Below are 14,138 nucleotides of genomic sequence, written 5' to 3' on the forward strand. Positions count from 1 at the left end.
ATATTGTTTTATTGCTTTGTCTTCTGGGTAAATTTCACCTACATAAAGCCAGAGCCATCCATTGCAAACCTAACTTTAGAATGTTTTCATCTGATATAAAGTCCCTTTTTAATTCCTTTAAGAATTTGTCAAAACCGTTGAACTCAAAGGCTGTAAAAACTTGTAACATTATTGAGTCTATTGTAAGCTACCTTTAAATTATCCTTTCTTTCCTTTACATTTTTTTTTATTTATTTTTTTTATCTTTAATATGTCTTGTAAATTTATGTCTCTAACATAACCTCTTGTGATGGTGTCCGTTTGCCCCCTGTTGCTTCAAATATGTTGTTGTTCTTTCAACTGCAATCAAAAAAAAAAAAAAAAAAAAAAGGGAAGCACCCCAGGAAGTAGAAATTAGAATAGGAAGTGTTTAATAATCATTTCCGGGCAACGTTCATGGTCAAATCGAATCCAACATGGCTGCTCACATGTCCAGATTAAGAGGCTGGAGCCGAGCGCAGAGGTTTGATCTAATGCACTAATTACTGACGCATCGAAAGGAAGAGCGTTACATGTGTAGATCCGTAGCAGCATGTTTGCGCTGACTTTATAAAATTATATATTTTATATTCTCTGTCAACTTTGTCAAATCATTTGTTATAGCGATAATGCACATGTGAGAAACTTCAGAATCTCGCGTGCTTTCCCTGTGTGTTGACAGCATAGTCTGTCGCCGGTGTGGATATGTTATTATTATTGCTTATGGTTTAACTGTTTTTTCGTGTGTTTAATGTTGAGATGTAGAAACAGTACAGTGAGTTTGGTTTACTGCAGGTTTGGCGTCGCAGTATGTCGTCAGTACAGCAGCGGCGGCGCGTACCCCAATGTGTCCCTGTCCACACCGCTCACCGGGATCCCCAAACCGGTCTTTGCCTCCGTGGACGGACAGGAGAAATACGAGACTAAAATCACCACCTTAGAAAACGGACTCAAAGTTGCATCTCAGAACAAATTTGGTCAATTCTGTACAGTTGGAAGTGAGTGCAGCATGTGTAGCATGTACTATGTTGTTAGATTCAAATGAGCTGAACCAGACACTCATGGTTTTATTTCATCTGCTTGTTTTTAGTTCTAGTAAACTCAGGCTCACGTCATGAAGCAAAATATCCCAGCGGAATTGCACACTTTTTGGAAAAGCTTTCCTTTTCTGTAAGTCAGTTAATGTTCATTAGTTGGATTGCATGATTGTTCTACTTTCTGCTTTGACAGTTTTTCTGATTTAAATGCACTAAACCAATCTGAGTCTGACTGGTTCTTCGATTTAAGTCCACAGCCCAGTTTGAAAGTAAAGATGATATTCTTCTAACACTTGAGAAACATGGAGGCATATGTGACTGCCAAACATCAAGGTCCGAAGACTTTTTTTTTAATTTTTTTTTTATTTATTCTTTTCCGTTTCATTCAGCATGTTTTATTGTTTCTTATCATTTACAGGGACACAACCATGTATGCAGTTTCAGCTGAAGTGAAGGGTCTCGATACTGTAGTGAACCTCCTGTCAGATGCGGTTCTACAGCCTCGTTTACTAGGTGAGAATCTGAAACACAAATGATTCAATGTATCTTTAATTAATTTTTGAAACCGTTAAAGATGTATGACAGGTGTTGGAATAATTAAAATTGTAATGTTTAATTTAATATATTATTTAAAAAAAAAATATATATATATATATATTGAATTTATTCCAGTCTTTTAGTGTCACATGATCCTTCAGGAATTATTCAGATATGCTGATTTGATTCTTAAGAAATGTTTGTTATTATCAGTGTTAAAAGCAGTTTTGCTGCTGTATAATATATTTTTAGAAATCGTGATACGCTACTATTCAAAAGTTTCGAGTATGTGAGAGAGAGAGCGAGAGAAAAAGTTGAATTTTATAATGTTACAGAATATTTATATTTCAAATAAACGCTGTTCTTTTTACTCAACATTCTCATCGAAGATTGCTGAAAAAATGTATCATTAGCATAAGAGTCTTCAAAAAAACTTTACAAAATTATTATATTTCTGACTTGTGTAAGTACCTCATGTCTTCAGATGAGGAGATTGAGATGACCAGAATGGCTGTTCGGTTTGAGTTGGAGGATCTGAACATGAGACCCGACCCGGAGCCTTTACTAACAGAAATGATTCATGCGGTGAGTATGACTTTATACTTTGCTGTAGGTTATTGAAATGAGCTTTCTAAGTCTTCTTTGATGGTCTCGCCAATATTTAGGCCGCATACAGGGGCAACACCGTGGGCCTACCTCGCTTCTGCCCTCCTGAAAATGTCGAGAAGATCGACAGGAAGCTGCTTCATAAGTACCTACAGAGTTATTACTGTCCGCAGCGCATGGTGCTGGCTGGGGTTGGGATTGAACACGAGCAGCTTGTTCAGTGTGCCAGGAAGTATCTCCTAAATGTTAAACCAGTATGGGGCGCGAGCACACCTGCCAACGTCGACAAGTCTGTAGCACAATACACGGGTGGCATTGTTAAGGTGAACACATTTTTTAAGGCCAGCAAACATCATTTGGTTTTTTTAAAGATTCCTAAGTGACTTCAGCTGAGCTGCTTGTCTCATGTCAGATGGTGAAGGACATGTCAGATGTGAGTTTGGGTCCGACACCCATCCCTGAACTAACGCACATCATGATTGGGCTGGAGAGCTGCTCTTTTTTGGTTCGTTACACATCTGAGTCAGTCAAATCAGTACAGTTTCACACTTGCTGATAATGGTTGTGTGCTGACGCAAGTCTGTGAATTATAGGAGGATGACTTCATCCCCTTTGCAGTCCTCAATATGATGATGGGAGGTGGAGGATCCTTCTCTGCCGGAGGGCCTGGAAAAGGCATGTTCACCCGTCTCTACCTAAATGTGCTCAACAGGTGTGCCATCTCTTTACGCTCCGAAATGCCACTGTTATTAATGTAGTGAACAGCTTTCAGCCATTTTTGTCAATTGTACAGGCATCACTGGATGTACAATGCTACTTCGTACCACCACAGCTATGAAGATAGTGGTCTGCTGTGTATCCATGCAAGTGCAGACCCCAGACAGGTACTGTAGTTAGGTTTCTGTTGTAAATATGACTACCATACACTGCATTATTTTATTTACTTTTTTTTTTTTTAGGTGCGAGAAATGGTGGAGATCATTACAAGGGAGTTTATTCAGATGACTGGGACAGCAGGAGAAGTAAGAACTTCCTTTTGGCATTTGTTATCGACCCTCGTCACATTTCTGGGGTTCTATAGTGATGAATGGAAACTACAACATGCATCTTTTTTCCCCAGAGTTCGCAGATTTGCTCAAAAAGCAAAACATACAAAAAGGGTTTGTGTAAATCTTAGTCTTAATTCACCCTTCCACAAATTAATTCCTTGAAAGGTCTTAAATCTGAGTTAAAGGTATGAAATTTATGAAGTCTTGGCATTACATGTTGCATGCACTGCAAAAAAAAAAAAGTATATCTTCATCTGTATTTTTGCCGTTTCCAATCTAAACGTCTTTAAATCAAGCTACGATTACTTGAGGTAATTTTACCATGTATGGTTTCGTTTCTAAGAAATTATGCAAAATGAGTTTGATGAAAACAAGCACAAACATCTCTCAATAAGGCATTTATTTTAAACATAAATTCACTTAATTTTTATAAATTTCTCATAAAATTTTAATATTTTCACAAGAAAACAAGACTTTTTTTGCAAGATGTGTTCATAAAGTACAGTACAAGTTATTTCCACATTCGAGTGGTTGCGAGCAGAGCTATTCAAGCCTTCATAAAACCTGCAGAAACCCTGTGAAATCCACCATAGGATTTCCATGACTTTCCAATAGAGGAAACCGATATTAAGAGCTTGATTACAGTGTTCAGAACACAGACAGATGTCAAATTTGAATGTGTATTACAATTTTAAAAATGAATATTGTTTAAGATGTACAATGTTAATAACTGTGATCCTGCGTCATCGCAGTCTGAAAAGGGTACTCCTAGTGAATTTGTTGCGTTCATAACCTGAAACCTCACTTGTGCAGATGGAGCTAGAGAGAGCCAAGACACAACTGAAATCCATGCTCATGATGAACCTGGAGTCACGACCGGTCATCTTTGAAGATGTAGGTCGACAAGTACTTGCGACAGACAAAAGGAAGCTGCCGCATGAGCTGTGTGAGCTCATCAGTAAGTATTGATGGTACTGCAGAGTATAAAGCCTATATGAAAACAAAATACTTAATACACAACCTTTCAAAAGTTTGACCAAATCAGCATATTAGAATGATTTCTGAAGGACCATGTGACACTGAAGACTGGAGTGTAATGACTGTACATATTTAATATGGTATATCAGTATCATACCATTCACTAGATTTTTCTTGGAGAAGTCTGTTTGGTAAAAATATCAATTAACATGCTCCTTTTCTCTCCACTTTTCTTTGTTTTAGGTAACGTTACAGCCAGTGACATCAAGAGAGTTACAAGGAAAATGCTGCGTGGTAAGCCTGCGGTAGCAGCGCTGGGAGATCTGACAGAGCTGCCCTCGTATGAGGACATTCAGGCCGCTCTCTCTAGTAAAGACGGACGTCTGCCTCGCATGTATCGCCTGTTCCGATAGGGGACAGACAGCTGGCACCATCTAGAGGCAAAAAATGAAGACCGACCTAACAAATATTCTCTTGATGGAATTTAAGTGCAATGCTTAGAAGGACTGTGGTTGCATTTCCTCTATAAAGTGTTTAAAACATGACTTTAGTTCACTCAAACATTCTGTCATTATTTACTCAGCCTCATGTCATTCCAGAACTGTAGGACTTCCTACTGTGGAATAACAGAAGATATTTTAAACAAATAGTTCTTTGTCTGTACAAAGTAAGTCAGAGGGCTCTAACTGGCTTGGTTCTTCCAAATATCTTCTTTTCTGTTGCATCGAAGAAAGAAAGGTTTGTAATGACACGAGGCTGGTGCGTAAATGAGAATTTTCATATTTGGGTGGCGAATTCTTTTACATTTTAAATGCTTGGTGATGACTAAGTTTAGTTTTACACACCAGTGCATTATTTCACATTTCTATCTTAATTGGCTCAATTAGTGCACTTTTCCATGTCATTTGTTCCCATTTCTACATTGTTGTTCATAGGCTGTACTTTTCTGTGTAAAACTGGGCAAACCTAAATGATATTCTGCACCATATTTTCCCCACAAATCTCTAAAATGATCCCTTGATATAAAAAAAACAACCTTGATATAATATCTGAACAGAATGACACTGACTGTCTTATCTACCACTCAGCCTAGCAGCGAATAGTGTATATAAAGATAAACCCCTTTTCTCTTGCTGAATCACTGTCAACATGAACACAGTTTTTTCAAATGTCTGTTTAGCCATTTGTGTTGGATTATGCTACAACAATATATTTATTCCCTTGTACTTCATCAGTACAAGTTTACTGTTATATTTTTCCATTACTATTAAGATATTTCCACTGCCTAATAAGAAGATGACAATGGTTGAATCTGTCATGAGCAAAAACCTTCGTGGTCTCTTAAAAGAATGAAAAGTTTGAGCCTTAGTATTATTTTTTTCATGTACGATTTGAATATAGAGAAACCATTTCCTAGGTTTATGTTTGAATCCCAAGACATATTTGATTCAAAATGTGTAATTAAAAACAAACTCATGAGAAATAACACTTCAAGTGTGAGTTTTTATATTACTTTACATAGTAAACAAACATTTATAACAGGCTATTGTTTGGTTTTAAACCGCAGAATGTATTTGAAGTCACTGAGGCAGTCATGAGAAAGATCGCAGGCACTTTCAGTACAAATAGAACTGAAATTCATGATGTGAATGCGTGACTTAATGTTACACCACAGTCAATGAGATCCATGCACAAGCAATACCAATACTATGGTCGTTCCTGTTCCCATACATATATCACACTTGACATCAAGTAAGCTGAATTAAATTGGATATGTTAAGGAAGTAAACTCAAGTATAGTCTGTGCCTCCTCACTTAAGATTCTGCACACAGTTTAACCCAAGGTCATTCTCTCTACATGATCCCACACTGACATATCAATGTCAGTCCATAAATAAAAACTGGTAATGATGCTACAGTACAGTTCCCTTTTAAAAAGTAGTACAACTGTTAGCTAACTCTTCAAAAATGAGACCCAGGAGCCAATAAAACGAGCAGGATCAGCTTACTGGTATGTGTTTACAGTATCAGTTAATGGTTTAACAAGGCCATGAAACACAATCATTTGAAACCATACACAGAACAGAACTTTTGGCTTGCAAGTTAAATACCAGAATATGAAATAATACAAAAAATGAATTAGGAATAGCGGATGTACAGTACAGTTAACAATTTACTCTGGTCAGTATAATTTATAGATTTATATCATGTTGTATAGTTCCAACATTAGCTGCTAAACGTCCAGCGGAAGTCTATTAGTCCCTGGACTGTGCACTTGACATCTATAGCACGGAGTTATCCTTTGGTCCCGAAAGTCCAGCTTTCTAAGTCAGTACCTTGGTGTTTGAAATTACCCATTTGATCACCCTACTGCTCTCACAAGCTGGTCCCTGATCAGGATATGGTGCAAACCGTGCTGTTATTCTGGTTTTTCATAACTGCCTCTCTCTTTTTCAGCTCCCTGGTGATTCTCCTTCGGATTCCTTCTAGATACAGGCTTCTGTCAAACTGGCCAGCACCCAAAGGAATACTGGGGAGGATAATGCACTGATTTAATGGTTTCTCAAACCTCCATGAAACATAAACAGACCTCAAAGCAGTACATTTTATTTTGTAAATTGATGAAAAGCTTGGAACAACATGTACAAGTGTTAAAATCATCGTAAACAGATGCTTACTTATCTCTGCCTGGACGAAGTTTGACCTGAAACATCCCAATGACAGGCCGGTGATCTGATGTCTTAATGGACGAGCAAGATGCATACTTGACCACTTTAATGTCATCTGCTTGTCTGTTTCGATAAAGAATCCGATCCTGTCAACAAATGAGAAAAAATCAACAACTGTACTAAAGGGTATATATAGTGATATACATGCAATTAGCAAGAAAGTCTACTGTATATGAGGGTGTTCTCTGCTTTGTGGTGGTGTCATAGACATCACAACCGATGTCAAACTTGTACGTAGGAGGAAACTGAATAACTGCTTCCTGAAACCCTTTAAAAATGGAACCTACAAATGCACAAACACAGATTCTTCCTGTTAAAGTACAAAGAATAAATACATTTTTCTTGAAAGGAGCATAAATACTGTATCAATTACACAGGATTGTAATTTTGCATCTAACTTGCCTTCTTTCATCTCTTTCAACAGCTGGTCATGTTGTAATAGTGGGCTCATATCTGCGCCCACACCCCCATTCAGAATGGCCTCCACCTCTCCTCTGGCTTTATTTAGGCGGAAGTTAAAATCTCCAAACCAGAAAACATCGTCAAAACGGGTTGTGACATCAGCTGAGAATAAACAAAGAATAAATAAAGAAATATGCTCATTAGCAAGAAAAGTTAAAGTCTAAATATGACAAATGCAGAAACAATCACATGTTGTGGAGCGGTAAGGGTTGGTATCAGGAAGGTTTCTAGGAAGTGCCAAAGCTTCTATGATTTTGTTGTAATCTAAGATCCTCTCATATACTTTGGAATCTCCAGCTGAAACAAACAAAAAGATTGTTGGGTTGGGTTTATTTATAGTTGGGAATAAATGGAATGCCATAGCCATTATAAACATTTATTCAAACGCCCTTTATATAACTGGGTGGTTTTCTTTTAGACTTGTTTTAAATTTTCATGAAAAATTCCACTTACAGGTGAAATGGGACGTAATGAAGAGGAAGGATGTCCCAAAGAAAGTGAAGCCGATACCCACAGCTCCTTTAGTCTTAATCTGAGAAATAATTCTGGTTGTGACTGTAGCATGTTCCACCTCTGTAGCAGCAGAAATAGACCAACTTTATATTGTATTATATTATAAAAAAGGTTTGGGGTCTGTGGGATGTTTTACAAATAAATTAATAATTATTTTCAGCAAGGTAAATTAAAGAAATCAAACATTCATCAAAAGTGACAGTTAGGATTATTTATTGTCACAAAATATCCATTTCAAATAAATGCTGTTCCTTTGAACTGCTAATATCATTATTAATTCAACACTGATAAAATTAAGGTTTCTTGAGTGGCAAATCAGCATAATAGAATGATTTCTGAAGGATCGTGTGACACTGAAGCCTGGAGTAATGTCTGCTGAAAATTCAGCTTTCCCATTACAAGAATAAATTACATTTTAAAACTACAAAAAACTGTAGTAATATTTCACAACATTGCTATTTTATTGTATTTTTGATCAAACAAATGCAGTCTTAATGAGCTTAAGATTATTCTTTCAGAAGATTTAAAAAATCTTACTGACCCCAAACTTTTGAATGGTAATGCATAACATATATTAATTTGGAGAAGGAAAAAAAACAAGCTTTACCTGAACAGAACCATATGAGATCTCTCCTGACAAATATAGTGAGGTAGAGAACACCATGGGCTGCTGCATACAGCATCACGTAATACGGTCCGAGAGTTTCCTGCAGGCGGATCTCCCACTCCCTCCTGTGGAAAACATGAAGAGACTAAATGAGTAAATGTGCTCACTATCAGAAGAAGACAACATAAAAATGCTGTGAAAAGCAATGGAATGTCTTACCTATCCGCACACCCTTCCTGAACTCCTATAACATAGACGTCCTGTGCAAAGTCTGTGTCGGCTGGGAGCAGCAGATCATCTAGGTTGTATGGAAGACCCTGAGACCAAGAGTGAAAGCTTAGGCTACTGCAGCTATGCACTTAACATTAGAAATAACAGTATTGTTCCCCACCTTCTCTCCCTGCATGTTCCATGTGGCAACGTAGATACCGAGCCGTCTCTCTGGGAAGTAGCGGTCTAGCTCTTCTGCCCCCAGCAAGGCACCGTTACCCAAAACACTGCCCTCCAGAAAGCTCCTAAAACCATAAGCAAGTACATTTTCAGGAAAACAATGGCTAAATAAGAATAAAAGATTTCGGAAATGCTCCTTCTAACATCTGTTGCATAATGTATTCTTAAAAGCAAGCAGATAACTGCATTATTTAATAAAGACAGAACAATTTTAAATGATCAGTCATAGAATGAAAGTAATTATTATCATATATCATGTGAACCTCAAGTAGAACATGAATGTTTGTTCTCCTGATGCAGTTTGACAGTTGCTGAACTAGCATCTCACTGATCCATTAATCTCTTTTGCATTCACACTGCTTCATCCTTCCTCTTTAATATCTCTATAGACATCCATCTTCTCTTTTCACTACCCACAGCTAAAGCAGTTCAGGTTATTCTGTAAGCAGCGACCTACTCTGGCAAACGCCTGCGCTCATTCCCGCAGGAACATTAATGATGGTCTACTTCCTTCTGAAACATAAAATTTTAATTGTATCATGCATTCACACAAAAATGCTCACATAAGCGAAAAGGCTTAAACGCTTAGGACTCTTTAAGAGGTAATCGAGAAGGCACATCAGCCGTGATCATGACATGTTCAAGCTGAAGTTTGAGATCTGCTGAGTGATAGCTTTCAAAGAAAAGAAGAAACACATAAAAAAGCACAAGCTTCTCACCTGTTCCTCACATCCCGGGGTCTGATGGGGTTCAGAACGCTATAGGTGGACTTCATGGAATGGACAGAGGCACTGTCCGACACCATGGTGTCCAACAGCCGGCTATCGCTCAGATTCCTCTGAAGCCTCTCCGACCGCCCCCTTCTCCCCACCGCACTGTAATCCAGACAATCCCTGTCAATCCGATTAGTTGTCCTTAAGGACGTGGAGGCTGCGCTGTTCTCCAGAGGAGGATATGTGCCACTGGGCTGCAGTGGGGACAGAATAATTCTGGACGGTTTCAAACGCTCTTTATGTGGATCGATACGCTCATTTTCGGTCTCGGAGAAGCTACAGGTCCTAATCCTGAACGGTGGTGTCTCCATGGGTGGGAGATCAAGGGGACGTCCGGATGCAAGGCCTTGGCCATTTGATGAGGCATCTTCTTTAAGCGAATCAGTGGAAGACCCTGTCTCTCCCGGGTCGGTGAGACTCTCCTGGCTGTTCCTCAATCTTCTCCCCCTCACCTTCTCTTCAAATGAGATGTTTTTTCCCCCCATTCCCAATCCCACGGGCTTCGGCAGAGAGGGAGGTTGAGGATTAAATGAACTAAGCTTGGCGTCTTTGTTATGCTCATCCTGAAGTAGACTGGTACCTTCATATGGCTTCTTGATGTCTTTGAGCTCCTCCTTGTTGCTCTTCTCTGTCCTCAGGTTTACACTTAGAACAGTAATATCTGTTTTACAAGCTGGTTCTCCTGACCAGAGATCTGTGGGGTTAAACGGGACGATGCTGTCTCCATGCTCACTCATCCTATTGCCAGACTTGGTTTTAGATGTAAACAAGTCCCATGGTACTCCGATGATTACATCCTGTGGAGACAGCAAGAAGTATATTTTGAGGACTTCTGATTAATATGTCAATTATGTCTTTGATTATGCAATACTTTGCATATTGTTCAACTAAGTGATATTCCACATCTTACCCAATGTTTTAAATATCATGTACAGGTTTACATTGTGTAAGATGCAATGTTGTTTAAATATAAAAAGTTAAAATACAAAGATGAGATTAGCCATTTAAAGTTGGCTAGCACACATGTTTTTATTTTGGTATAACAATAGATTTTTTCTCTCTTTCTTTCTTTCTTTTTTCTTTTTTTGTTATCTGCCAATGCACTAAAATAAAATGTATTTTTTTTGTTATTGTGTTATTAAGTTGTTTATGCCCCTCTATTTAAGCATTTGCTAAATGCATAAATATAAATGTGAATGCAATTGTGTACAGAAAACATTAATCTTCTTCTACCCAATATTAAAATATTAGAGAAAGGTCAATATCAATAACAACAAATTATATACATATTGTCCCAGACCAGCTTTACTTGGAATACTACATTAGAAAACAAGAAAGATAACATACATCTTGTAAAATCTTTATCATTTATTCTAACTTGTCCTTCGACCCCATAGCGCAGTTGGGTTTGGGAAAAAAGGGTTAAATTGGGAAATTCTCAGTTTGATAAATGTACTAAATAATGAAGACGTTTAAGTAAAATTCAACTAAAACACAAACCTCGTGATAAAAGGAAGAATGCTTTGCAGAAACACAAAAACAATTAATTGCAGTCCTACGTTAAGCTTTATTAAAACATCGACGGATAAATAATAAATTAAACATCTAACAAAATGTAATTTAGCAAAAGACATATATTAAACAGGCCTCGTAAATTAACAATATTATCAACAACAATCAACGGGCTACAATTAGCAACATTACCGTACAAACCGTAAAAATAAAAACATAACTATTATTAAAAATAAGCTCCAATCAAGCACGAACTAAGCCTGAAATGTATTCTGATGAGTGATTCCAGATGACTGAAATCTGTTCCTCAAAGCGATGTTAAACTCTGTCATGCGATGCCCACATATATGTTAGCTACCGCTACACTCAAAATGTAGCGTTCTTCCCTTTGCAAAATATACATATACATATGTGTGAAGCATAAAATGACATATTTTGAGGGTGAAGCAGCTCTCCGTTACCTCCAGTTCGCTGAAGAAGCAAACTTTCCTGACTTCCTTAGCAACGCCAGACAAAAAACAACAACTCCACAAGAGGGTGAGTGGACCGCCAGCAGCTGCGCTTCATAAAACAGCGCCCCCTCGCGGTTTAATCGCGTTCGTATTATTTCCACAAATAGGTGGTCGGTTTACAGAACTATCGATGTACTCAGTACTGTTGAAACCAAGCGTAATGTTTTAAAAATCAGCCACTGAAAATCCTGTACTGATTATTGTGAAAGACATGTCGTGTGTGTGCGAATATAGAAGTAAATGTTCTGATCATTACACTGACCTTTTTTTTCATTACATGGGAAATTCGAATGACTGGATCTGGATGGATAACAAAGTAAAGGATATTAACGCTTTTAACTGCCCATTTATAGCAGTTTTAATACAGTAAATTGTATTTTGAGTGAATTCTGAAAAACAAAATGCAATTCGGTCAACAACATTCATTTCAGATTAGCTTCCCTTAACTGCAAAACTAATTATTGGATATATTTTTTTCACCATTTAAATAACAGCATTCCTACAGTAAAGAATGGAGGTGGTAATATCCTATTATGGGGGTGTTTCTCTGCAGAAAAGAATGCAGCATTTGAAAGGATAGAAGGAAAAATAGCAGAATACAGTCAAATTCTTGAGGAAAATCTGCTGCCCTCTGCCAGAAAGTTGTCAGAGAAAGTCAAGAAGAGGGGTTAAACTTCCAACATGACAATGACCTAAAGTACACAGCAAAACTAACCAGACAGTGGCTGGAGGAGAAAAGGTGAATGTCCTTGCATGGCCTATAGTCAGAGCCCAGACTTAAAATCAGTGGAATGACTAGAAGCCTGCAGTCCACAAACACTCACCATCAAATTGAACTGAAGTCGAGCAGTTCTGCAAAAAAAGAGTGGGCAAATATTGAAAAGTCTTGATGTGCAAATAAGACAAATCCCAAACGACTTAAGGCTGTAATTAAAGTAAAAGGTGGTTCAATAAAACACTGACGCAAGGGGGTGATCCTTTTTTCTCAGTGATTCTGGCTTTTTTTGTTTTGTTTTTTTTGACATGTTGGTGTTATATTTTTTCAATTGTTGCACTGAGTAAATACAGCATGATCAAACAAAAACTCAATCCATCTTCATTTCAGGCTGCAAAGCAATAAAGTGGCATTATTTTAAATGGGGGTGATTCTTTTATATGCCCAATATATAAAGTGGCCATTCTGGCAAGGCGTTATATATGACAAGTAAAAAAGGAATTAACTAATGAAATAAGGTTACTAACAGTCGTAATTGGTGCTAGTTCATCTTAAGTGTGTATATGACTGAGTCTCATTGTGTATTGCTGTTGTGTTTCAGGTTGCTGGGCTGGGAAACCCTGGCAGGAATGGCTCTCGGCATTGTGTTGGTATGGCTGTGCTCACAATGTTAGCTGAACATTTGGCAGCACTGTATAGCTGGAGATCTGACCGACAGGTTCCAAGGGCGGTCACTGTATCTTCAAGATATCTAGTTGGTTCTTCTTTGACCCAAGTTGCTCATGAATGTCAATGGCATGAGTGTGGCAAAAGCATGTGAGACGCATTGTATTGTGCTATAACATCACTGTAATACCTTGGTTATCTGAATTGATTTCTTCTTTATTTAATTTGTTATAATTTTTTTCCCCAGCTAGCAAATATTTAATTTCACCCGAACATATTCTCTATCTATCTATCATAGAGCATCACTACATCAGTAGTAGTGTTTGTTGTAGAAATTCATTATAACAGCACATGTTTATTGTCCCTGCAGGTGATGCCACGGCTGTGCGTTGGTATCGGGCGACCGTTGGGTAAAACGCCTGTTGACCGTCATGTTGTGGGACGTTTTCCACAAGAGGAACTAAATGTTCTAGACACTGTCATGTTCTGCTGACATATATCACAGACTCGCAATCCCAGACTTCACCAGCAGAGGGCAGAAGAGTGTCACGCAAGAATAAAACCAGGACACTTTCAACGCCTCAGGACACCACAGACAGAAGAGCAAACACAGAGCTCACCTTCTGTCACTACACACGAGATGTCTGATTACTGTATTTCTTTTGTGAACGAGTTGAGTTTTGTTATGGTGCCATGTTTAGATCTCCAGAAGAGGGAAGGATATTGTCATGAAGGGCAAAACCAAAACTGACATCAATGCAGAATCATTTTTCATAATTATGCGCTAAATGAGTTGACTTTTTAGGTCTCTGTCATTTTTAAAGTTCAGTATATTAGGAGGTAGCAGTCAGGGTGACAAAGCTGTATTATAGTATCTAACTGATTTTCCTAAATTGCAAACCCCTAGAGGCTCCTGGAGGAACTGCAGAAGTTTCATTTATTTGCAATGGGCTAGTTGCATGTCTCCGCCATCT

The 14,138-nt window shown here is 38.0% G+C and overlaps 2 protein-coding genes and 1 pseudogene across 3 annotated transcripts; 2 read left to right on the top strand and 1 right to left on the bottom strand.

Moving 5' to 3' along the window:
• The first annotated feature begins 376 nt into the window (after positions 1-376).
• Positions 377-5,766, top strand: LOC132137545 (mitochondrial-processing peptidase subunit alpha-like). Its single transcript, XM_059547594.1, has 13 exons — positions 377-502; positions 814-1,016; positions 1,109-1,188; positions 1,306-1,388; positions 1,474-1,568; positions 2,077-2,177; positions 2,258-2,521; positions 2,611-2,703; positions 2,792-2,910; positions 2,992-3,082; positions 3,158-3,220; positions 4,061-4,205; positions 4,469-5,766. Exons 1-13 carry the CDS (start codon positions 456-458, stop codon positions 4,636-4,638), a joined length of 1,554 nt encoding a protein of 517 aa, XP_059403577.1. The 5' UTR covers positions 377-455; the 3' UTR covers positions 4,639-5,766.
• LOC132137534 (phosphatidylinositol polyphosphate 5-phosphatase type IV-like) lies at positions 5,709-11,847 on the bottom strand. Of its 2 annotated transcripts, none has more exons than XM_059547584.1 (11): positions 11,733-11,847; positions 9,706-10,556; positions 8,928-9,051; positions 8,756-8,853; positions 8,537-8,661; positions 7,870-7,989; positions 7,606-7,713; positions 7,357-7,518; positions 7,122-7,237; positions 6,904-7,040; positions 5,709-6,755 (listed from the first exon to the last, which is right to left on the bottom strand). In XM_059547584.1, the coding sequence occupies exons 2-11, from the start codon at positions 10,494-10,496 to the stop codon at positions 6,620-6,622; spliced, it is 1,917 nt and encodes a 638-aa protein (XP_059403567.1). In that variant the 5' UTR covers positions 10,497-10,556; positions 11,733-11,847; the 3' UTR covers positions 5,709-6,619. The 2 variants fall into 2 exon arrangements, with proteins under 2 accessions (XP_059403567.1, XP_059403558.1); XM_059547575.1 differs by lacking the exon at positions 11,733-11,847 and adding an exon at positions 11,260-11,433.
• On the top strand, positions 11,697-13,812 carry LOC132134450 (probable peptidyl-tRNA hydrolase; annotated as a pseudogene).
• Positions 13,813-14,138: the final 326 nt, after the last annotated feature.

Source organism: Carassius carassius, chromosome 4 (genome assembly GCF_963082965.1).
Source record: "Carassius carassius chromosome 4, fCarCar2.1, whole genome shotgun sequence".
NCBI classification, from domain to species: domain Eukaryota; kingdom Metazoa; phylum Chordata; class Actinopteri; order Cypriniformes; family Cyprinidae; genus Carassius; species Carassius carassius.

What these genes read in the sequence shown, in the direction of transcription:
- LOC132137545 (XM_059547594.1), top strand. Translation starts at nt 456, where the DNA reads ATGGCTGCTCACATGTCCAGATTAAGAGGCTGGAGCCGAGCGCAGAG. An exon ending in ACACGGGTGGCATTGTTAAG is followed by an intron (nt 2,522 to 2,610) that starts GTGAACACATTT and finishes GTCTCATGTCAG; the next exon opens with ATGGTGAAGGACATGTCAGA. An exon ending in TGACTGGGACAGCAGGAGAA is followed by an intron (nt 3,221 to 4,060) that starts GTAAGAACTTCC and finishes TCACTTGTGCAG; the next exon opens with ATGGAGCTAGAGAGAGCCAA.
- LOC132137534 (XM_059547584.1), bottom strand. Translation starts at nt 10,496, where the DNA reads ATGAGTGAGCATGGAGACAGCATCGTCCCGTTTAACCCCACAGATCTC. An exon ending in GGAACATGCAGGGAGAGAAG is followed by an intron (nt 8,854 to 8,927) that starts GTGGGGAACAAT and finishes TCTTGGTCTCAG; the next exon opens with GGTCTTCCATACAACCTAGA. An exon ending in AGAGAACACCCTCATATACA is followed by an intron (nt 7,041 to 7,121) that starts GTAGACTTTCTT and finishes ATTTGTTGACAG; the next exon opens with GATCGGATTCTTTATCGAAA.